The 23575-nt window shown below is 41.2% G+C and overlaps 1 protein-coding gene across 11 annotated transcripts; it reads right to left on the bottom strand.

Moving 5' to 3' along the window:
• Positions 1-23421, bottom strand: LOC139411713 (paired box protein Pax-6). 11 transcript variants are annotated; one of them, XM_071158382.1, is made up of 15 exons: positions 23292-23421; positions 17117-17275; positions 14276-14330; positions 13934-13987; positions 12979-13002; positions 10243-10373; positions 9862-9903; positions 9541-9771; positions 8844-9009; positions 4543-4701; positions 4311-4393; positions 4028-4178; positions 3521-3633; positions 3007-3142; positions 4-1692 (listed from the first exon to the last, which is right to left on the bottom strand). In XM_071158382.1, exons 4-15 carry the CDS (start codon positions 13944-13946, stop codon positions 1607-1609), a joined length of 1335 nt encoding a protein of 444 aa, XP_071014483.1. In that variant the 5' UTR covers positions 13947-13987; positions 14276-14330; positions 17117-17275; positions 23292-23421; the 3' UTR covers positions 4-1606. The 11 variants fall into 11 exon arrangements, with proteins under 11 accessions (XP_071014488.1, XP_071014483.1, XP_071014477.1 ...); XM_071158376.1 differs by lacking the exon at positions 14276-14330; XM_071158384.1 differs by lacking the exon at positions 12979-13002 and having other exon boundaries at positions 5-1692.
• Between the last annotated feature and the right edge of the window lie 154 nt (positions 23422-23575).

Here is a 23575-nt window from a genome sequence, read left to right as displayed (position 1 = left end):
ATTATAAATAAGGACTGCTCGATTAGTCCACAGTCACCCATGGTCTTCAATTATAAATAAGGACTGCTCGATTAGTCCACAGTCACCCATGGTCTTCAATTATAAATAAGGACTGCTGGATTAGTCCGCAGTCTAACATACTCTAGGTCACTGTAATAGAACATCAAATGTTTACAAAATGATGCAACACAAGACTAATATCTTCAACAACAAAAAAACATTGTGTAATAGATGAAATACAAAGGCTTTGGTCTGTTTTACAATCAACAATGATTAAATCTGATATGTACTTGTAAACAACTGCCAAACACTTATGTTTCAAACTTTGTCAAGCATGTTTAATCATAATTATAGGAATGAAATCTTTCTAGTTGCACAAAATGATTTGACAATAGGACACTATAATACAACTATACCTAAGAGACTAATTGTACCTGACCTAAAGAAATCTATTTTTATGATGCATGAAAATGTGTAGAAAACATTTATAGAATATTCTTGGGGGGATAAAAATGTAAATGTACTTTTATTGTAGAAATCTTTTGATTTCTAGGGAAGACATACTTACAATTTGACATGAACAAATTGGATTATATCGAAGACAGTCTACCATTTAGCGATTCAACTGTTTTACTCCACAGCTCCTCTGCATCTATAGCTCTTCACTTGGACCGTTAATCAATCCATCCACCACAGCAGAAGTCCATGAACAAGTCTTGAACCTAGAATCAATCCATCCACCACAGCAGAAGTCCATGAACAAGTCTTGAACCTAGAATCAATCCATCCACCACAGCAGAAGTCCATGAACAAGTCTTGAATGTCCCACTGTCCTTGCAAACTGTTAATGGTGGTTGTCTGTACAATTCCTGTGATAATGTGGTCGTCTGTGACCACAGTGAAATATCCAGGCCTATACAGTTTGTGTGATATTGCAGGAGTCAAAGACCCAAGGCTGAGGTGGGTGGATTGACTGGAGGTCCTCCTCTGCTGACGTCCATTTTGAAGGAGTATGACCAATAAATAGGTTTAATAAACACACTGAGTCTATTCCCCACAGCTCTCCTCTCGGGTGATATGCAACAGTTTCGCATGAGTCCACAGACCGTGCAAAGTCTGGTAGAAAGTCTCGATGTAAGCAGATAAAAAAATAGTCATGGCAGAAATCTCTTGGGTTCTCCTTTACCTCAAAAACAAACACAAGACCAACATGGTTTTCTAGCAGTCCATCTATCAGTACTTGATCTGGGTTTTTCATCATAACATACACACGGCCATATACAAACACAAGAGACAGACAGAAAAAAAGAAACAATTACTTGAAAAGTGAGAAAAAAAAGTTTTTGTTCCATGAAAATGTTAAACACCGGGCACTTTACAGAGGTCCACGTTTTGTCTTCTCCCCCCTCTTCCCATCGTTGTTCTCCCCAGTCCTCATATGTGCCAAGACTACAGAACAACACACGGTCCCAGTGGAAACAACCACACCCTGTAGTCCTAGGGCACTCCCAGAGTCTCTCTCTCTCCTCCACTTCTCTCCATGTGTGTGTGAGCTCCCAGCGGAGGGCGGTGGGTGAACAGTTACAGGGAGAAGTAGCTCTTCTCTCTATTGTAGTCTTGACCAGTACTGAGACATGTCAGGCTCGCCGCCTGGGACTTGGACAGGGACAGACACTCCAGGAGAGATGAGTCCTGAGGAGAGAGGGAAGAGAGACACATATCAGTCCAAACGGCCCAGTGTCTCTGTACTGTACTGTGTTTGGTAAGGAGAGCTTGAGTTCAGTCCAAATGGCCCAGTGTCTCTGTACTGTACTGTGTTTGGTAAGGAGAGCTTGAGTTCAACATTTCTTTAGCCTGAGAAATTACCATCATGTTGAGAGACTAACCATTACGCAAAATAGGACATTGAGAGGTAAGTGCCGTAGCACATAGCATGCATCCGAGTTGATGAATGCTTTAGCACAGAGCCCACAGCCATAGAGGATAGGTCATTTGAAAGCTTAAAGGTATAATTCAGTCATTTTTATCTCAATATCAAATACTTTTCTGTGTAACAGTGAAGTCATTTACGGTGGTTGTTTTCAATTACAGTGTTCAAAAAGAAACAAAAATAGAAATTTCTCAAGCAAGAATGTTTCTAGGACTGTCTGGGAAAGAGGTTAGGAACTGTCTTTCTTTTTGGTTTATTAACCCATTTACTGCCTGGTGATGTCACCAGGTGATGTCACCAGGCAGGACAAAACTCCATCCCACAAAAACAGGTTGGAATTTCAGGCGGTCTAATCAAACAGTTTTTACACGAAAAGGACATTGTCATAATTTTCCCAATTTCACAGTATTATACCAACATAGTGTGTAAATATATATATAAAACACAGTAAATCACATGTTTGACTGCACTGGGCCTTTAAGCACAGAGGACTAAGCCTTTGAGTATTCAGCGATAAGAAGTTAAGCACACAGAACAGTAGCTTTATGAATCACATTGTTTAACACTTCAGGACATCAGTAATAAGTTAGCTAGATTGATTTAGGCCTCGCAGAGAGTACAACAGAAAATGAATCAAATGAATTAGTGATTTAGCTTAGAGGAAATGTGTCAATGGTCCATTAACCCTTCATGACAATGACCAGTATATATGGCCCTCCACAGCAACGTAATGGGTTGGAACTAAAACCTCCGTCTAGAGTGGTTTAAATGACATTATGACGTTGAGCTGGAATGGAATGGGGTGCGTTCATGCACTAAGATTAGAATGTCAGGAGATGGTGCGTAACGTAGAGGTACAGTATGTGTCTGTAGTCTGATCAAAGAGAAAAAAGAAAATGGCGGATTATGGGGAAATGTAGAGCATGAATTAAGAAAGAGAATGTGTGTATGGCTATGCAGCCTCCCCTCTTTAAAGGTTTGGTGGCAGATGGTTAGTTAGGTAAGAGACTAAACGTGATTTGTTCATTTTCGCTAATGGCCAAACGTGTTTCGGAAACAATGGACTTTCTGCCTACCTGTTGAGGTGGTACCAGAAGTGGTCATTGATTGGCTGTTCATATGTGCCTGCATATGAGGGGGCGTATATGTGTCGTAGCTCCGCCCATTCACAGACGGACTGGTAGGCAGCATGCAGGAATAGGTCTGGCTGGGCTATAGATAGGGAGAGAATAACGTTTATATATTAGCTTAGCCAACTATATACCCTCTTCAGCTCAGCAGTCAGTCAGTCCTTACAGCAATGCCCAGCTAGGGATGCAGGCTATTATATTCCTTTAGGCATTTAGAAATGTTTATGACTACAGTTTGATTTCTCTTCAACCTGTTTTTAGGATTAGAAGAGAACATAATCATTGTACCTACGAAGGTTGACTACAACTAGCTTGGCGATAATGGTATTTGGCTTTTGAAATACAATTGTAACTGTACTATTTGCACATTTGAGACGAGAACACAACCTAGACATCTGTTGACACAGTTAACGAAGACAGAACAGGGTCAGGGTTAGTTAGTACCTGGCTGTGGACTTACTTGCATAGGCAGGTTGTTGGCCATGGTGAAGCTGGGCATGGGAGGCAGGGCGCTGTACGTGTTGGTTAGGGCCGTGTCAGGTCTGCCCAACATAGACCCAGATGTGAAGGACACTGAGGAAGAAGGGGAGAAATGTTTGGTTCAAATCTGTTTTAGTTCATACATTCAGTGATGGCAGATAGGGAGCATAGTGTGAGTAAAGCCACGCCCTCCTTGACAGGTAGCTCAGGGGATTTTGTTTTTCATTGCTTACATGCATGATTAACCAATGAACCATTGAAAGTAGCCTAAATCAGCAAAAATTATTTCATCAACTGTCATTTGAAGCAGATTATGAGTTATTATTCAACTCAACTTTATATCAAAGAAAAATATCCCTTATACCTATTTTAGTCTTTAATTAAGTTGTCTGGCATTGAAATGAGTGGTGGACCTACTGAAATATTCCTAATGTTGACAAGTGTCCCACTGTGGATGGATGGAATGTTATATGAGTGTCGTGCTTACCCGGGGTGGTGGGCTGAGGCATGGGCTGGTAGACGCTGGTGCTGAAGCTGCTGCTGATGGGGATGTGACTGGAGGAGTTGCTGGCCTGACGACGCTGGTTCCGGAGCTTCTCCTCCCGCCTCCACTTCGCTCTTCTGTTTGAGAACCACACCTGCACAGTACGTCAATCATACATTAGTCGCGTAAGTAGGCTCTTCATGGATTCTTGTGTCTTTTTCAGAACCAAGCAGCAAAATGTTAATGGAATGCAGTGCAATGCATATTTCAAAAGGTGTCCGCTCACCTGTATTCTTGCTTCAGGCAGATCTATTTTCGCTGCCAGTCTTTCCCTCGCGAAAACGTCAGGATAATGAGTCCTTTCAAATTCTGGAATACGATATGAAAACGTATCTTTAGTATAGGCTATGAAACATATTGTTGTAATTGAATTATGTGTAAGCTACTGGGGTGAATGTTGCTATTCGTTCAATTAGACGTTACATTAAAATATGAATTTCTTGTAAATTAAAATTCACCTTTTTCCAGTGCTTCAATCTGCTCTTGGGTGAACGACGTGCGGTTTCTCTGTAGTTTCCTCTTTAGTTGGAGTCGCATCTGCGTCTCGTCAGAATCCTCCCCATTCGAACTGATGGAGTTGGTGTTCTCTCCTGCACCGTCCTGTGGCTGGCAGCCATCTGTAAATAAATCAATAAACAAATATGAATTGGCCTGCCTACTACATCTCCAAAAAGCATGCGTTAATATATTGTTTATTTAATTTTATAGTTCTGAAAGTAAACTGCGAAAAATAACATGTCATCCTCGCAATAGCCCATAGGGAATACATTTATATAGTTCTATTATACTTATGTATGTTCCCGTTAAAAGCAACCTGTTAGAAGAATAACGAAAAGCTGTCATTGTAGGCCTAGTTGGCATAACACCGACTGAGGATGGACATTGAATGATGACGAATGAATGATCTAGCTAACATATTGATCTCTGCTTGTTTTCAGAGACATCAATAGCCATAAAAGACCGACTAGTTATTTGTAAAATATTGTGGGAAAAAGACCATTGCTCAGCAATGCTGCGTGAACTTAGATCCTTTATCACCTCTCAACAATGGCACATGTGCTCAAAGGGTTAAGAGAAATGTGACTAGATGTGGCGAACTCCTTTCAGGCCCAAACTCTCTCCCCCTTTTAGGAGCGTTGCGATGCCTCAATGGCCGTCCCCATATGGGCTTTCGTATAGCCATTGAGGTGATAACCAATACTTGAATAGAAGGAGGTGCTTTTCACAATGAAACAATGCCGTTCGGGGTAAGGGAAACCATTAAACTCTGTGCACACAGCGAGGGCTGGCTACAGCGAACTCTTCGTGGGCAGAATATCACCAGAGGAAAATGGAGCAGCTCAATCGGACGAGGTGACAAAAGGATTCTCTCTGTGCTTTGGTGAACTATTGTGCGCACGAGGATCCCGGTCAACAGAGCTTTGAGTTCAGTGTGTTAACCCTTATCCACTAGCATCATTAATCACGTCCCCCGGACAGCTAAACGCCAGTCAAATTTGATATCTTAAATTGGAAACAAATGAGTGAGGAGAGAGCATGCAACCCCCTGTACAAGCTGAATAGGCTCCTGGTTGTCCGTGGTAGGCCTATATGGGCTTCTGTTCTAGGGACAGGCATATTGACTAATGCCTGTCTTGGTTTTGCACATCATTATCCCTTCGAGAAGATAATATGAAATTAAGCAATTAAGGGCTGCTTTTTGAGAATGTCGGTTTTTATGTGTGTGACGCTGTTTGACCAGTCGTTTCGTGAGGTGCACCTGCATACAGCAAATGTTCTGAGTTTACCAGCTTGGGTAGTCTCGGACATGACACAGTACTTACACTGGAGTCACGACAGGCTACTCTTCTCTAACATATCCATAGGCCTATTTAAACAAATGTATAGGATCGAATGTTTCCACTAGCCTGGGTACCAGTCTTTGTAGCTATCATTCCACTCTTTCCACTCCAGCCACGCTAAACATATTTGGCATACGACACGGAGTACAAGGAGTGGAATGTTACCAAAACAGACCGGTACCCAGGATAGTTTCCCCCTGGGAGATTCCATAAAACATTTGTTGTAATATTATTTGCATAACAACAGTTTAAATACGCACAAAATGACCATGACATTGCATGTTATGTAAGCAAATTCACCATAAGGCACCTGTCATATTTTAGGTTTAGGACAATAACATTGTGGTAGCCTAGACTAAATAGCCCATGAATTAGACATACTACCACAGACATCTAGCATGCGCTAAATTATAGCACATAATGATAATTGCCTGAATTTGTTTTCGGTTAACATTAATGTGTTAATAGGATTATGACTATTAAAATGTTTATTTTTAAAATATCTTAATCGTTTTGAAATAAATTCACTTTTTTCTTCATACAGCCTGTTTCCGTCCACTCAGCGCTTTGTCTTTCTTCTCGAAGGATAATCCACAAAAAGGAGTGAATGTGCGGCCTATTTATCCCTCCGCCAGACCCACTGACGCTAGGTTTGGGATTTGTTTTCTTTTAAAAAAGCGCTGGGAAATAAACTCATTCTTTGGTATCCCTGTGTCTCGGGCAGTGGCACGGAGAAACAGCCGAAATAGATAACGGCACCTTTTAGCCAACAGAGACTGGATCAAAAATACTTAAGAAACCGATTAAACTGAAAGAGAAAGTGAGTGGTCTAAATTCTACAGACGGGATTTAGTATCATATCAGAACGAAATGAGAGAAAGATAAAAAAATAATTAATTGCCACAGAGTTTTATTCCGCCTCTCTAGATAGAGTTGTCTCCGTTCAAGCCCTGTCACACTCCTTGTAACCATTATTTTAGCCACTGTTGCGTAGCTGTTGTTTGACAGGGACCATATTTCGTTCTCCTCAGAGACCTACCCTTTCCGTATGGTTTAGACCTTATGGGCCTCCTGAAATGAACTCCTGGAAACAATTACCAATTAAATTTGATGTAAATGCCTCTGTCATTTCATTTTCAATCGAAGAAACTGAAAAGCAATATTGCAATAAGGGCCTAAAAATATTGCATTAAAATACTTATAAAAATGTATTATTATTATTAGGCCTATTGTTATTATTATTAATAATATTGTTATTATATATTAATGTTATTAAGTATATATATATTAATGATATATTGATATTGTTATTATTAATAGCCTACTATTATTAGTATCAATAATGACATTAAATCAAACAGAGTGTAAACATAGTGAATAACTATGTCTAGTTCTGGAAGTAAGCCAATAGTTTATTATACATTATTTAAAAAAATACAAATAAAATAAACATGAAAAAATAATCTTTAGGTCCACATAAGACTAAATCAAAAGGCCTTTATGTTCAAAGCAAATTAAATTCTGTGCAGAAACATATCTTGATGCTTATCGAATTATAACACTGTTTCTCATATCCAGCCCTAAGCAGGTGCAATGACTTTATTTTCTTTTAGGCTCTGTATTTCACAATAGTCTATTAGAGCACAAAAAAATAACTACAACATAAACATTTATCTTTGTAACGTTCATGTTTTCATGGCTAACCGCTCCGCCTGTCATCCCGTGTCCAGTGGTCTCCTGTGGAACATTTCTCCATCAGTCTCCCTCAACTAGACACTCCTGCATGTCACCATAACGAGAGACGAAGCTCTCTCTAATGAGCAATTACACATAGCAGGCCCGTTCCCATAACCAATCCTTGCGTGTGAAGGAAAACATTCCTTTGTACTGATATCCCGCACACGGATCCTCAGGCTTTTTTTCCCTGCCAGGAGAGGAGGGAAATGCGGATTGTTGGACGGACACCTCCGCTGAAAGGCCAGGCCTCTGTCACGCATATCCCCACCGGAGACAGTGTGGGCATTGAGACTGCTGATTAATTGGCCGTTCACTAATCGACTACTCAATGATTCATTGGGAATTTTGTCCACCAAAGGCATCAAAACATGTTGACAATACCTGCTTGATATGCTGACCAATCATAAACGACATCCAATCATACTAAATGATTGATTGTTATAAGCAAATGCCCAAAACCCACTGAAAACTATGGCTTGGGCCCCCGAGTGGCGCAGCGGTCTAAGGTACTGCATCTCAGTGTGAGAGGCGTCACTACAGACAGCCTGGTTCGAATCCAGGATGTATCACAACCGGACGTGTTTGGGAGTCCCATAGGGCAGCACACAATTGGCACAGCGCCGTACGGGTTTGGCCGGTGTAGGCCATCACTGTAAATAAGAATGTGTTCTTCACTGAGTTGTCTAGTTAAATAAATGTTAAATACAAATAATAATAATTTAAGATGTTTATTACGTAACATATTTGTAATTGTGACTTAGCTTAAGGTTTACCTACAAAGTTACACTACTCGCTAATCAGTTACGTCATACTCGTCTAGCCAGAACCCATGCGTAAAGTGACCGTTTAGTCATGTATGAAAGAAGCGAAGATATACTGTGGGCCAGGGTATAGGCCTAACATTTACAATATAGCATTACATCCATTGTTCTTATGACAATAAAAACGCGTGTGATATTAATGTTTACATGGACCCTTAGGTCATTTCAACAATTTGGTTTATAAAAACCCTAATACTCCTTCTTCCAAAAGTCAAACGGAATGCATTGACAAATAATGGATTAATCTATTGGCCTACATTCGGATAATGGTGAGATAATGATATGATTTCACGAATAGCGCAAATGTAATTATATCTATAGGTTTCTTCCATTGTCAAATTATTAGTGACTGAGGTTCACCTTGGTTGGGCTGCCCTGGCACTGAAGTTCCGGGGTACCAGCCGGGCCGTGTCCCCCAAGTTCCTGTCTGACCGTTGAGCATTCTCAGCTTGTCATACATGCCATCTGCGCCCATCTGTTGCTTCTCGCTAGCCAGGTTGCGGAGGACTCTGTTTATCGATGACACCTGAAAGACAAACAAAACGGAACGGTTTGATTAGCGCCTGCCATGATTGAAAAATGCGCGCCACCGCCGGTATTGTGTGTAGGCATGCGAGCACTGTGAGCGTGCAAACCTTATTAATGTATATGGTGCACACATTTACACATGCACGCACGCGCACACATACGTCACATCCTGACAAGTGAGCTGGAAGTAAAGATGTAAACAGAGCATTTCCAAATAATATTTGAGAAAATACATTTTAATAACTAGCCAAACATTGAAAATATGCCTGTTATAATACAATTGTATTTTACATGTAGGTCCTATGTGGTGCAAAATTAGCTAATTACGAATCAAATATAAATAATGAAATGTATGAATGTCTCTACAAGTTTAACTCATGCTAACCATTTGTTGGAAATACGTAATGCATGTCTTTCACATGTAACGCAGTCATGATCTCATGACTAAATGGTTGGCTGATAATCATGCATGCTTTCCGTCTCTGAGAAATCATTTCAGGGGGTAAAAAAAATCATGCTCATAACTTACACTCACTGCACTTACACTGGGTATATTGTCGTTGGTGCAGACCCCCTCCGACAACAGTCTGTCGCGGATCTCCCAGGCGAAAATAGACGGGCACTCCCTCTTGTACTGCGCTATCTTCCCCACCACCTCTGGAGTGGCTACCCTCGGCTTGCTGCCTCCGATCGCTCTCGGTCTTATGGAGCCAGTCTCATAGTATCTGCCAAGGATCTTACTCACGCACCCGTTGGACACCTGGATAGAAAACAATAGACACAATTCACATACATTATTTAAGACTAGTTGCGAAATTTTGAAGATTACGTCAAACAATGATAAGCTTACGTTTTCATTTTCCAGCACTTGGACTTTTGAGTCATCATGGGTCTATAAACAAAAAAATATGCCTTAAATGGTATAGGATAACAGTGTGCACTTTCTAAAATGCAACTATTCTTAGGGGGGAAAGTGGTGGCCTACTTACGATATGTTACCCTTAATGTTATCTGAATAGGATATAGATTATAATGAGAAGCAATTAGGCGTTTGTCTGGCCTTCTTACAGCCAACAATTATCCAAAAACGTTTTTAAATTAATAAAAAGGCTACAGTAAGGAAAACTAAATCCCATTGTTATGTTTTATTTTGTGGTAGCTTCAAAAAATTAAATAAAAAACACTGAAAGCTAGGGTTTCCTGCACCAGACAGAAAGAATGCCCTGGTCACCTGCAGAATCCTGGAGATGTCGCACGGCCGCGCGCCACTATGAGCAAGTTCGACGATTTTCTGCCTGGTGGTGTCCGGTAGCGGTCTACCGTTAACAAACACACCGCCCAGCTGGTTCACACCGCTGTGACCTGAACAGAGACAAAGGGGAGCCCAATTATAGGCTACGGTTGCAATGTAACAACAAGGTTATGATCACAAACAATATGTTATATAACAAAATAGCAGTGAGTCAGGTAATGCTTTTCCTTTCAGATGGTTAGCTTTCAGAGCAAAGGTGAAACAATAACGTTGAGGGGAGGCATTAATCGTGAACAAAACGCTACACTTAGAATGAAACAGGAAATGCAGATAGTCTAATAGTACAATTATCACCAAAATGAATATCTAATAGTTATTTATTGTTCTATTGTTATCAGCACTCTAGACAATAGTCACTGTAATGCAATAGCCTTGAATCAACACATGCACGGCAAGTGTCAACAGCATCCAATGATCTGGACCAAAACATCCCCATCCAACTGAGATTAAAACAGCTATTGAAAGGTGAAATCAGCAATTTAAAGGTGAAATCGGCTATCCATTGGTGAATTCAGTCATACGCGAGTTGTCCAGCATTATTTCGCCAAGTGAGCAAGCCAACCCCAAATTCAGCGTCTTCAAATCCCCAAACTTCGAAATTAAATCCCCCAATCCTCCTCACCGCTATTCCAATGTGTTGTTACGCACAAGCATACCAATGTACCCTCAACACAAACACACCAATGTACCTTCAACACAAGCACACCAAAACACCAACCATTTAGGTAGCCTCAAATATAACAAACCTCAATAAATGTTATCGAAATATAAGTATTTTTAAAACACTTAATTAAGAGGCGGGTTGTAGTCGATAAGGAGGTTGATTAAAGCATGGAAAGAGCCAGCAAACCTGAAGCCAAGTGGGACGGATGCCTCCCCGGAGTGCCTTACTGTGCTCCAGATCTCCGCTGCCTTCTCTTGCGCTGCCGCCTGCTACATTGACTCCGGGAGCAGAGGCTCCTTAGCAATAAATAAGCTCCAGATATAGAAGAGGGGGGAATGTGATGAGGCTGGCTGACATTTGTCTTTAAAATAAAGCTAGCTGCACGTCAAGTTTGAGCTTAATTTCTGGAAATAGGCGGAAGTCGCCTCGGATCATGCATGGGAAGGCTAATTGAAAAGATCAGTTGGAGCACTTGTGGCAGGCATGTCACTTTATGACACAGCTCTGCTTTTGAAAAACGCATCGTCACGACAAATAGTAGCACGATAAAACGACCCTTTCTGTCTGGATTTGGATATCACTCAGACAAAATTGGACGCTACTCGTTTACCCTTCGAGGGAAGCTTCGTTTTAAGGTGACCAGGGGCGACGCGCGGGCACAACAACGAGGGCGCGCTTGGATTCTCAACATATTAAATCTGACATCTCGGTTTTTTTCTCTTGTTTGTATTTGGCAACAAATCCTCCCAGCCACTACAATCCTGTTGTGTGCAATCAGTGGGCGATCTGCTTGGGAATACGTTGTATGTGCGCTATAAATGGGAACAATACGCATTACGCACGTTTTGTGCCAATTAAAAGCCATGTTTTGAGTGAAAATACATCTGTTTAACATAATTAAACACTGCTCTTAGGCTACTATGTGCAATGATCCTTATCCAACGTGGACCCGATTAATAGCAAATCCATTATCATCCCTCTGGCTCTTTGGTAATTCCAGGATTAAGTGGAATTAATAGACGTCTTACTCTCAAATTGGCCTACCCGCGCCAAACAGCGGTTCGCTGTGGGTTCACATGGTTGCACCGTCACCTCAACACATTTATAACCATCATATACATCCACAGGATCGATAAAGCCGTCAGATAAGGATATCACATGCCATTTCAGCTCTCCAAAGGTTAAATCTTAATCATGTGCCCAATTCCCCACGGCGAGCAGCGTCGATCTCGCCCGCTGGCGCTGATTATGCGCCTTGTATTCTGTTACTAGTCGACTAATAGGAAAACATATGGTGTCAATTTGGACGCTCCCCTCCATATACACCCAGGAGTTGTTAGCACAAAAGCCACCGAGGCCGCGGCGACCTTTAAACAACACATAGAGCCGGGCCCAATGATATCTCCTTGGCCATTCGCACCAGAAATCACAAGCCAAGCCAGGGGAGCATCCCATTAACATCAATTTGGGGCAAAGCAGGAGCAGAGGGGGCTGTACATAGCTTTAACGACGCCTCGTTTAAAACATAATCTCAATAAAGGAGAACTGGCAAGCAAACATCATCTGTGATTAAGCCATTTGTCAGCGCATAGAGCACTGGGTAATGCCAAGATGGCCTCTATGACGCATAATGGGCTTCCCATGTTGTTCAAAATGATATTCTATGTATTTAGACGTTTAAAAAACTGTGATACAAAATAAATAGTCTTCAATGAAATATTCCTGTATCAATTGTCCTACTTAATCTGACCTACATTCAAGCCTTTTGTTCTGTATGTTGTCATCTTCCCTTATAGGGAACAATATCACATTCCCTACTTGCATTGCAAATATAACCTAGGCCTACAACAAGGTAACAATATGCTCTACACGTGATCTAGCTATAGGTACATTGAATTCAGACAGGTTAAAATGTGACTATATGGGCAGGTGTTACAGCGCAGGCACGTGATCAAGGTGAAGAGAATAGCAGAGGAATTCATTTCACACACCTTCATCACAGATGTCATAGACCTCTAGTCCAGCAGCAAGACAAGAGAGAAAATAACGTTACTTTTCATCCTTTATGGTTTAGTTCATTTCGCCAGTCAGCAACTCATATGGACCATTATGATAAACAATCCAGACAAGTAATAACACACTACAGACTAGAAAGCAATATAGGCCAACACACAGTCAATGTTCCTTCATGGCGCCCATGCAAGACAATATCATGTTTTATCATGTTGTTGTTTTTTTTGCCGTGAGTTTAGGCCAATATGTACAGTTCTACTCTGTTGTTATTGTAATGAAGGAATCTCCATTCTAACTCCGGCTCTGTTCATGAGGAGACTAGTCTACATTAGACAATCAATATTCGTCCTTTTTCACGCATGTCCTTCTTTCCCTTCCCATTCTCCGCCCCAGCTAATAGTGAACGCAGCCTGGCAGTCAGCTCTAAAGCTAATGCAGACGGCTGTGCAATTATTTAATACCAACTCAAGCGGAAAGAAAAATCTCCCCCTTCAACCCAACCCCCTCTACTCTCTCGCTCTCTCCCCTCTCCCCCTCTCTCCCCCTCTCTCTCTTTCTCTCTCGCACATAGCAGAAAACTAAAACAATCTGTGGAGATGAATGGAGGATATATAATTAGACTCTTAACTGTCAATGTTCAGTAACTCTGCGGTCTGGAAGGGGCCATATAACATGCATTACATATATATACAAGGACATGGCTAAATTAACAACATCAAGAGCGACACACAATTTTAAATATTGAAACTAAAAACAAATCATAAGCTGTGGAAAAAAATAATAAAATAAAGCTAATATGCTAAGGAGTATGTTAAGGGAAAGTTATGTTAAGGGGACCATAAAGACAGAAGGGTAGTTGTGGCTGCATGCGTTCATATCTCCACTTGCGGTTAGTATCAAAGTGTAAAAACAAAAATATGCAAATCCACTTACTGTTCTGCATCATCGAGGCTACGCCAGACTCCCACGTGGCTTGGCTGTGGTATTCTATGCGTCATAAGGAAATAACAATGATAACAATGTTAGTATCAACATAATTACAATGTAATGGCTATTCAAAGTTAAGAATTACAATTCACAAATGTTCTCTCTTTTAAAAAATATATATATTTCGTATTTTTTCCCTTTTAGTTACTTCGAATTCCAAGGCAATTAGGGCGGATACTTTGGTGCAATCCAATGTTAATGTTGCTCTGTAATTATAAATTCCACATAGCCATAATCCATGTGAATTGGCACATCCCCATTGCATATATATTTTAGCATTAAACTTGCCTGGAAAAAGAGTTGACTCTCGGCTTAAAACAATTTAGCCAATCTTAATGTCTCCCTAGGACAAAGCAAAACAGTATATTAGTACAGCCCTAGTACTAATAGTACAGCCCTAGTACTAATAGTACAGCCCTAGTACTAATAGTACGGCCCTAGTACTAATAGTACAGCCCTAGTACTAATAGTACAGCCCTAGTACTAATAGTACAGCGAAGACTGTGTGTTACATTTGACAAGTAAAGCCTAATAAAAATGATTATTGAATTAGAATTGTAATTAATAAATAGGCTACTGTCGATTTGGCGTGTTATTCATATGAGAGCATTTGTATTTCTGTATTTCTGTATGTATTTATTTTGGGCAGCCTGAAGTTCGAAGAAACTGGCACTTTAATAGGCCTAATTGAAGACGGTAAAATAAATCAATTACGTCGAGTTGCGATGGTTGCTATTCGTTGGCACGTGCATGGTTTATTGATCACCTGTTTCTGATTCCTTGACATGTTTTTTTTTGTTCTACTTGATGGCTTATAAACAGGCCTAAACATAAAGCAACGGCCACAGAGGGTGTTTCTAGTTATATAAAAATCTAGACCCTATCGCCCAATGTGTACAGTGACACACGCTGTCTACCTCGCCTCAATGCTCTGCAAAAGTACCAACCAGGAGGGGGTAGAGGCCGGCATACAAAGCCTGCCGGAGTCCCAACAATGCACCCCTTTCTACCACCATACCCAAACCCGGGTCCGCACAACTCGGCCTCCAGAACTAGCAACACATCTTCCCACTAAACGTACCAACAACTCCAGAATACAAAGAACCGAAGGCATCCGCCCCCTCCGGGACCATACACACAACACCTTCTCACTGGCACAGCGGATGACCGCGACCTCGGGTCCCCGTAGCCCAATGTGGGATTTGTTTGTTACGTTTTGGGAAACGGAAAAGTAATTTCTTGTTCTAAATATCTGGAGGTAATGGTGTAGCTGGTGACGGTTGTAAAAAGATACAACAGCTCAGTGGGGAGCTCAATCAGAAAAGACAAACGCAATAAAGAACCTATTCAAATGGACGGTTAAAAAGGGGGCCGGTGAAGGAATAGTCTGAAGTTTAATTTAGTCTCTTTACGCAAAAACAACCCTGTTGTGGGCATGTGTGTACTGCACCCGAACCTAGGATTTGGAAACATGAATTGGCTTGAGAAGAGAGACTTACAAGTACCTACTTTCTGGAGAAAGTAGCCTATTGCAAAAACAACGTGTTTCCAATGCCATTTTGCAATTTATCAGAACACTGTTAACAGTAACAATTGTTGTGTTGCAAACGGAGGAATAATTTTGTTGAGGAAATGTATCCGATATTTTTTCAGGACGTTAGTCCTGTTCTTAGAAGTAGGCTGTCTGAAAACACCAAAAGTGGTTAAACACAACTCTTGAAAACAATGCATTTTATTTTTCACTCAACTCATTCATTTAGATTCCTCCACATTCATTACAATATTTTAATTGCGCAAAAGTACAAAACCACCAATGCAAAATAAATCTCTCAACAATACACACAACAGCCCCGGAAGTGGCGAATGGTAAAATAATCCTCAATTCCTCTCTGCCTTGAAAACAATATTTCTGCTAAATATTTAGAGAACTGCGATTCAGCAGTGTCCCAGCAGTGTCCCGCATGTCTGTATAGACACCATCGGCCTAGTTAATCATTTACTTAGTGTCGAAAACTCTGTGGTTGTTGCTGAGGTTAACAAGGGTCTAATCTGAATTTATTTTCCTTTAGTAGTACCTAATCCGTAACAACAATCAACAACAATCGTCTTAATTAAACATGCTTATTCAGGCTGCTGGATCCCGAGTTCACAACATTCACATGCAGAAATACATTACGATCTCAAACAATAGCTCGGTAGGAAGTTGTGAGCACTATGCATTTACATGCACTAAGCGTCTTAGTGTTATCTTTAATGTAATACTGGGTTATTAGCCCGTTTTTGTAAGGGGAAGTAGGTCTATGTTAATTTAACGACACAAATTAAACCATAACATTTATGATCAGGCTATTAATGAAATGTAGGCCTAACTTTCAGCTACTTTCGTTTGACAGTTGTATTTATTTAGAATCAGTGAACGTGACGCTATCTTAAAAATGTTTGAGTTGTGCATATATACTTTCTATGTTGATAAAAACATAAATATGACAATATTATAATAGGCTATGTATTTAGCCTTTTAGTATGAATTCTTTGTTTTATTGTATTCTAAGACGTTTTGAAAGATTTTAGTAACTTGCAGGCGCGCTTAAATACGCAAACAAGAGGAAAAATAAATAGGCCCACCGTGTACTTTGAGCATTTCAGAGAAGGCGCTTGGGTGACTCCGCTGTCTATGAATCAAACTGACACCATTCCTCAACGGGTCATTGCTCCCCATTCTCCACGATGATCACTGTCTCGGCCTAACGTGACTTTTTACTCTTTGCTGTCATAAATAAGCATTAAGCTATCCGTAAACACCAACACAACCGATCATTAAAGAGCACATAAAATAAACAGGAAAGCCAGCCCGAATGCCGCTTCAAATCGCACTCTACAACTCCAGAGTAGGAGTGCAATATAAGCAGCCTAGGAGGGGTTACACTTGCTACACAAACTCCAACCTAGTAGCGATACTAGTCTGCAGCCTGGGAGATGCATATTGCGCAATAATAATAATATATTCGTTTTCAATGATTGATTGTTCTGCATTTCATCTAACCTATTTTAAGTTATATATGTTTGCAGGGTTGCAGACTGGGTTGAAATGCACAGACACATTTTTACTGGGAAGATATCCACTCTCACCTTTTTGAGGCATCCTGCGCCGCTGTCAAAAGTCCTTGTCAAATAGTTCTCCGTGCCACAGAACGAGAACAAATGCAGGGCAGTCTTATTGGGGTAGTTTTTCAGTAAGAGGAAACAATAGTTTTCCAGTGATCTTCAGCGGAGACGGAAGGGATATCCCTGCGAAAGAGACAGAGATTGACAGTGAACTCAGATGTCAGGACCGGGGAGTGAGCGAGAATGTGCGCTCGTGTGAGTGAGCGAGATAGCGAATGAGAGAGTGGGGCAGAGAAGGAGAGAGGGAGAAGGGGAGGGAGGGAAAGAATGGGAGAAGAAGAGGGGGTTGGAGGCTAAGAGAGAACACACCTATGCTGATTGGTGATGGTACAAGTGTTTTACTGTATGTGTTTCTGGTCTGCTGTGCTCTGTGCGTTGCCTCGACCTCTGTCATCATCGTACCCTACCGAAACACTTCCCCCTCCACCAAAGCGGGAAATGGGGCCGAGCGAGAGAGAAGAGACCCGTCTCCCCAACCCACTAATCAGCAGGGACACATGCAAATACCCCTCTTTCTCTCTCTTTCTCTCGCTCTCTCTCTTTCCCTCGCTATCTGAATATTGCCTGCCCTACTATGCAAAGAAACTGGATTGCCTCGGAGATCCCCATTGGATAGAAAGCAAAGGCCTGGTGGGTCTCAGCAGAGGCCGAGTTGGTTCCGTGGTGGTGGGAATCTCAGGCATGTTTTACAGCTAAACCCGAGGGCACGACGCTGGGAAAACGGAGGATGTGGACGCATTTTGAAGCAGTCAGCTCCATGAATGGATCATTCTTTCCACGGAGCTGATTTCAAATCGTTCTTGCGTTGTCGATCGCAGGCTATGCCTCTTTCTGTGGGAAATTTGCCTACAGATAAATGTTTTCTTCTGTTTTAGGCGTATTGCTATCGTGCAGCCTCTATTATTTTACGTATTAATTGTTCCAATGCAATTTTGGAACAAACTTCATATTTACTTTGAGTCTGCATGAAAACAAATAGTTTCTGAGTTTCTGTCAACAGCTCTGCATGGCTGTTTGCAATGGTTGTGAAGTGTCTCCCTGGAGTGCATAGTGAGTTGGCCCTTGGTGAGCAGGGCCACTACTAATGACAAATGAGCTGAGGAGGGCTCCCCATTGACAGCTGTGGCTTTTAAAGGGGAAACTGTTTACTTTGTGTATTAAGTACACTTGTAAATTACCACTAATGTCGCCTACTCGCTGAAAACAAACGCAAACTTTCCCCACGTGCCTTTGTTGACTGTTTGGTATCACCTTCACTGACTGCTCAGCCTGTCATGGACATTGTAAACACACAGACACACACACGGTTCCCCGCCATGCGTAAAGGGCCCCTGCTTTTAGGCAAGCTCTGCTGCTTGTTATGGACGCATTTGCAAGGTAAGGCGACGTCACTCCTGGCGGCAAATAACACGCGTAAATAAAATGAAGCAAATGATTGGTCAGCAATGACCACACGCTCCCTAACTGCGCCGGTTTAATTATCGGCCATTACGACACACCTCAGCGCATCCGAAAGCAACCCCCTCCGAGCCCGTATTGAAGCTTACACTCGTAGCTTGCGAAGCACCAGTCTCAGTGCTGGGAGTCCCCGTCGCTTATTCCAAAGGACCAGGGCCGGTGGAGGAGGGGATGCGAGCTGTTTGGATGTGTGGAGCCAACCCAAAGCAAAATTGGGGTACAAAAAAGGGGGAGATGGAGAGACGGAGGAGGAGAGGGGGATGGGATGGGGCTCTTATTTGGAGAGTGCAGAGCATGAAATGAAGTAATGGAGGGAGGCCTACACTTGACTTCCTTTGACGTGAAAAAGTCAGAGCTCATCAATAAACTACCTCGGAGGTGAAAGAAGGCTCCCTGACAACCATCACATTCCTAACTACGGGTTCAATGAGGAGACAAACGACGCTGCCTGAAGAGGGGGGGGGGGGGGGGGGGCTGAATGGGGCCCTCAGTGGGCGCGCGAGATAATGAGCCGCGAGGACCAGCACAAACTGTCACCCAGAGTCCTGCGGTGAGGAACAAGAACAACACTTCGGCCAGAACTTTCTCCCCAAACAAGCTGTAAACTAACCCACCATTTTGTCCCATTTCTCCTCCACTGTGTTTAGTCACTGAAGCTGGTGGCCTATTCGACTAGATTATTTTTTTTGTTTCTAGTGTTTGACTTTGTTTTGGGGTCGTGTGTTTGTGTTTGTCTGTTTGTACATGGAGATTAGTCCTGATGGTCTAATGAGTATCTTGTTCAGGGAAACTTTATTCTGATAATAGAGGAATTGGCAGTTTATGATAAACCTAAAAGTGATTGTGCAGCCAGAAAGGTGAACAGAACAGTTTTATACTACAGCCACGTGCATGACATGCCAGCACGCACACATGTTTACATAAATCGTTGTTGCAAGAACTGTGCACAATGCAAAACAAATCAACTATATTGGTCAAATTCTCCACATTCACCACATTCGCCAGATTCGCCAAACTTTGCACCTGATACTTTCAGAATATAATGGAAATGTTGTACTTACAGCAGGCGCACACATTGTGCCAGTGCAAACACTTATAACCTAAATGCATGACAACATTGTTAAGCCTATTTAATTACAATATTTATTTTTGATTTAATGAATGCACCTTTGCAAAATCCTGCACACACAATCGTGATTCGTGTTGTTGAAAGTGTAGCCTAATGTTTGTTTTTCAACGAACCATAACAAATAATGTTTTAACCGACTATGAATTATGTTGGTATATGAATTTAAATATGCTTCGGTTAATCTAACTTAAAAAGTGAATAACATCAAATGTATGCTAATTTACAGGCAAAATATAGGCCTCTGCTAGTAGTGACATTTATATGTAACCACACCACATTGTAATTCTAATTTAATAGCCATCCCCTTGTAAGCAGTCTGCAGCTGACGAAAATTCACTACTAACCCGCTTTAGTGAAAGACAGAATCCCTGATGAGTGTGTCGAGTTGTTTTCTCTGCAGACAATAGCCTATACGTCCAATAGATTATTGATTTATTTGGGAAAGTAAATCCGCTCCGAGTGCTATATGCGTTGTTTCCATTCTTCTACTCACGAAACGTTAAGTTTTTCTTGACTCACTTAAAGTTCCGGATCAAATATAGCAATAAATAATAATTCCTTTTGAACGATCATGCTCGTTGAAGTGCAAATATATATATTTATCTGTTTAAGGGGAAGCTTCTTCAGGGTAAGTGTGAAAATGTAGTAAAACGAGTAACTGTATACAGACTAGCAATTAGCCCAATTCGGATTAGCAGCAATGCCAAAGGACCTGAAAAGAAATCCTAATCTTGTCGCTATTTTCCCCTGAGGCAAAGTGGTCTTTGAGGCCCCTCTAAAAACTTTGGAGAAAAAAAATCATAGGAGGGAGGAGGGGTGAACACTGCTGACGTCATGCGAGAGAGAGCGAGCGAGAGAAGGAGGTCTATTAGAAAACATCAACAAAGCCGAGAGGGGCGCGCTGGCCTCCATTGATTTATCCAGATTCCAGATTTGAGGGACATGGGGACCGTTGAGCCATTGGGACCGACAGAGAGAGCTTTATCATCTCAACAATTCTCTAATTGTAGAGCAGGCAGTCGGACGACTCTTCCATGAGAGGGAGGGAGCTGTCATCATTCAGCGACTCCACATTCTCTGTGATTTTGCAGGACACTGACCCTTCCTTCTGTAGGCCCATTACAGTACAAAGTCTGGGCCAAGCAGACAAAATTGCATGAGCGTAGAATAAATGGAAAATGAATGCATTTGCCAATTGTTTCATATTTTTTCGAAGGTTAATAACTATCCTTGGTGGTTAAAATACATTTGATTAGAAAAATATAATAATAGGGATATTAATTAATATATTAATTATTTTATAGTTACTGCCTAATGACATTCAAATATAGCCTACATTGGCATTAACATTTGCACTGAATTACTCCAATATTATTGGAGATAACATTATTTAGACTAAGCTATATATTGTTATAACATACTTAGCCTATCTATAATAATGTGGTGTTGTTATAATAATTATTTTTATTATTTGTTTTAAGATTATTTAACATCGTTGTATGTTTTATTTCATAGAAAATACGACAAAACGAAATGTCTTCGAAGACACTCCACCAAATAAGATTTTAAAACGTATAATTCATTATAAAATATATTTTGCAAGTTAACAAATGTATTTGGCCTACACACCATTCTGTTTTAAACCAACAACCATTTTATTAACTCCAGGCTAATTCGGGTTTCTGCATGGCTCAAAGATATTCAGAAATTTACTTTTTGTGACATATTGTGCCGTGGAGCTCGTGCCGTCGGGAATGCAGCTGTCTTTTACTGTCAGGGCATAACTCTACCTCTTCGCACGTCACACTAACCAGCTGAATTCTGCAAACAAATACGTACAATACATTTTAGGATCAACCTAAAGTTTGTTGTTGAATGATGGTTTGCTCTCATCCCAAAACAATTATCTTACAAGCTGAGGGAACTGAATTGGACATTATAGGCTCTGGGCTGCAAGGGAAATGATGTCAACACGACATACAGTATGCCTATATATGTGTGCGTAAAAAGCATTTTATAAGCATTTCGCTGGACCCGCGATAACATCTGCGTATTGGACCAATAAACTTTGATTCAAAATTGGTTTTGCTCTATTAATATAATATGCTAACTTCTTTTAGCGACTTGGAAATTATTGTGTTAGTGAAAATACCAGCCGTAGGCCTAATATGCTTTGTACTCAACATTACAATGGCTTTCTCTGCGTAAAGTTAGCTATAGACTTGAACTCATCACTTCAATTTTGATAACAAACTTTCACTGAGTGAGGCATTTAAGTAAAAAGTCCTACAATTGAATTCGTAATCTCAGTTGTCTATTTTAGCTCATTGGTTGACGTCTGGCAGGGAATGTGGCGCGAGGACGCTAGAAGGCTGGAGTGTGGATGGACTGTGAAGCCCTCTCCTGGCAGAAGACGGTCTACTCGGAGGTGATGGTGTCACAGCGCTCCTCCGCGGCCTGGCAGCTGGAGAAACGCGGTCACCAATAAATAACAACTAACACGAGCAGGTTGACCTTGGTGCGCAGGGCTCGGTACTCCACTTATTAACGACCAGCTCGAACGAAATGGACCGTGGAACACACTGTAATTGCATGTTATAAAATGCACAGGAGCAAGCCTATAACTTCGGTTGAAGACGAGAACATGTCTGATATTTTGAAAAAAAAAAAATTCAGTTAACGATCTAAAGCTTAGGCTACCTCATTTTCAAACAACGGTGAACAATTTTAAAGCTACATTATCGTTTTATTTTCCTTAATTATTCTTCAAAAGTTTCCATTTAAATTGGGTAACTTTCAAATAACTTACTTGAGCTAAAAGTAAGCATATAACGTAGACTATAGACTCGTGATAACGTAGACTCATGATAATTATATAACGTAGTCTCGTGATAATCAGGCTAAAATGTGTGTAGGTTTGTTAGGCTATTTGGTCATTTAAGAAATATGCACAATTATCATTTGGATGGTTTATATCACTCCTACTAAACTGTTGGAATTACAACGCGTCAATCGCAGTGTAAGTAATATAAAATGTCAATATCGATGTCCAGCTCCGTGCGCGTTAAAGCTTATAACAAGACTTGTGTAAGCGCGTCTTACTTTCTACCTCAGTGAAGATCGCTAATTACACGCTACCCGAGTCATCAACTCCTGCGCTACGATACTAGCAAAAGCACAGTCGCATGACCCATCAAAAGACCATGCACAACAGTGTTTACACTACCTCCAGTAACACTGAGATTATCCACGTTAAACTCAGCCTTCTGTATAGCCACACGGATCCATCAAACACCTTCATAAACATCAGATGCATTCTAAAGTTTGTAAGCTTTGGCAACAACAAAAAAGCAGACCACTGATGTTACCATCTCGGGTGCGCACAGTATAGATAGAATACACAGCATAGCCAACGGAATCCTTTTATATATTTTGACAATCCAAAGCGAAGAAAGAACTCCGATGTGCAAAGCACTCAAAACATGCAGTAGGGTGATAAGGAATCCGATTGAAATGTGAGATGTATAAATCACCTGATGCGGTGAAACTCACCTGATGTAGGTTGTAGAGGGCGCAGACCTCTGACCGATATCCTGCTGATACCAGCACTCGCTCCTTCACCCTCCAAATTGTCACTGGAACAAATCAAGATAAAGTTATGGGTCCAGATTACATTCGTATCCGCCGCGGAGTTGAAATGTCAATGAGAGTGAAAAAAGACTGCCTCGCTTACCACCAACTTTCCCTTAGCATCAGCCTCAACTTGGCAGTGATTGGCTAGAGCGACGGTCCGACGTCACCTTCGGAGGCATGGAATGGGGGAAGTTCTATACCGA

This window comes from Oncorhynchus clarkii, chromosome 6 (genome assembly GCF_045791955.1).
Source record: "Oncorhynchus clarkii lewisi isolate Uvic-CL-2024 chromosome 6, UVic_Ocla_1.0, whole genome shotgun sequence".
Classification (NCBI taxonomy): Eukaryota; Metazoa; Chordata; class Actinopteri; order Salmoniformes; family Salmonidae; genus Oncorhynchus; species Oncorhynchus clarkii.
This window is presented reverse-complemented; position numbering and strand designations above follow the sequence as displayed.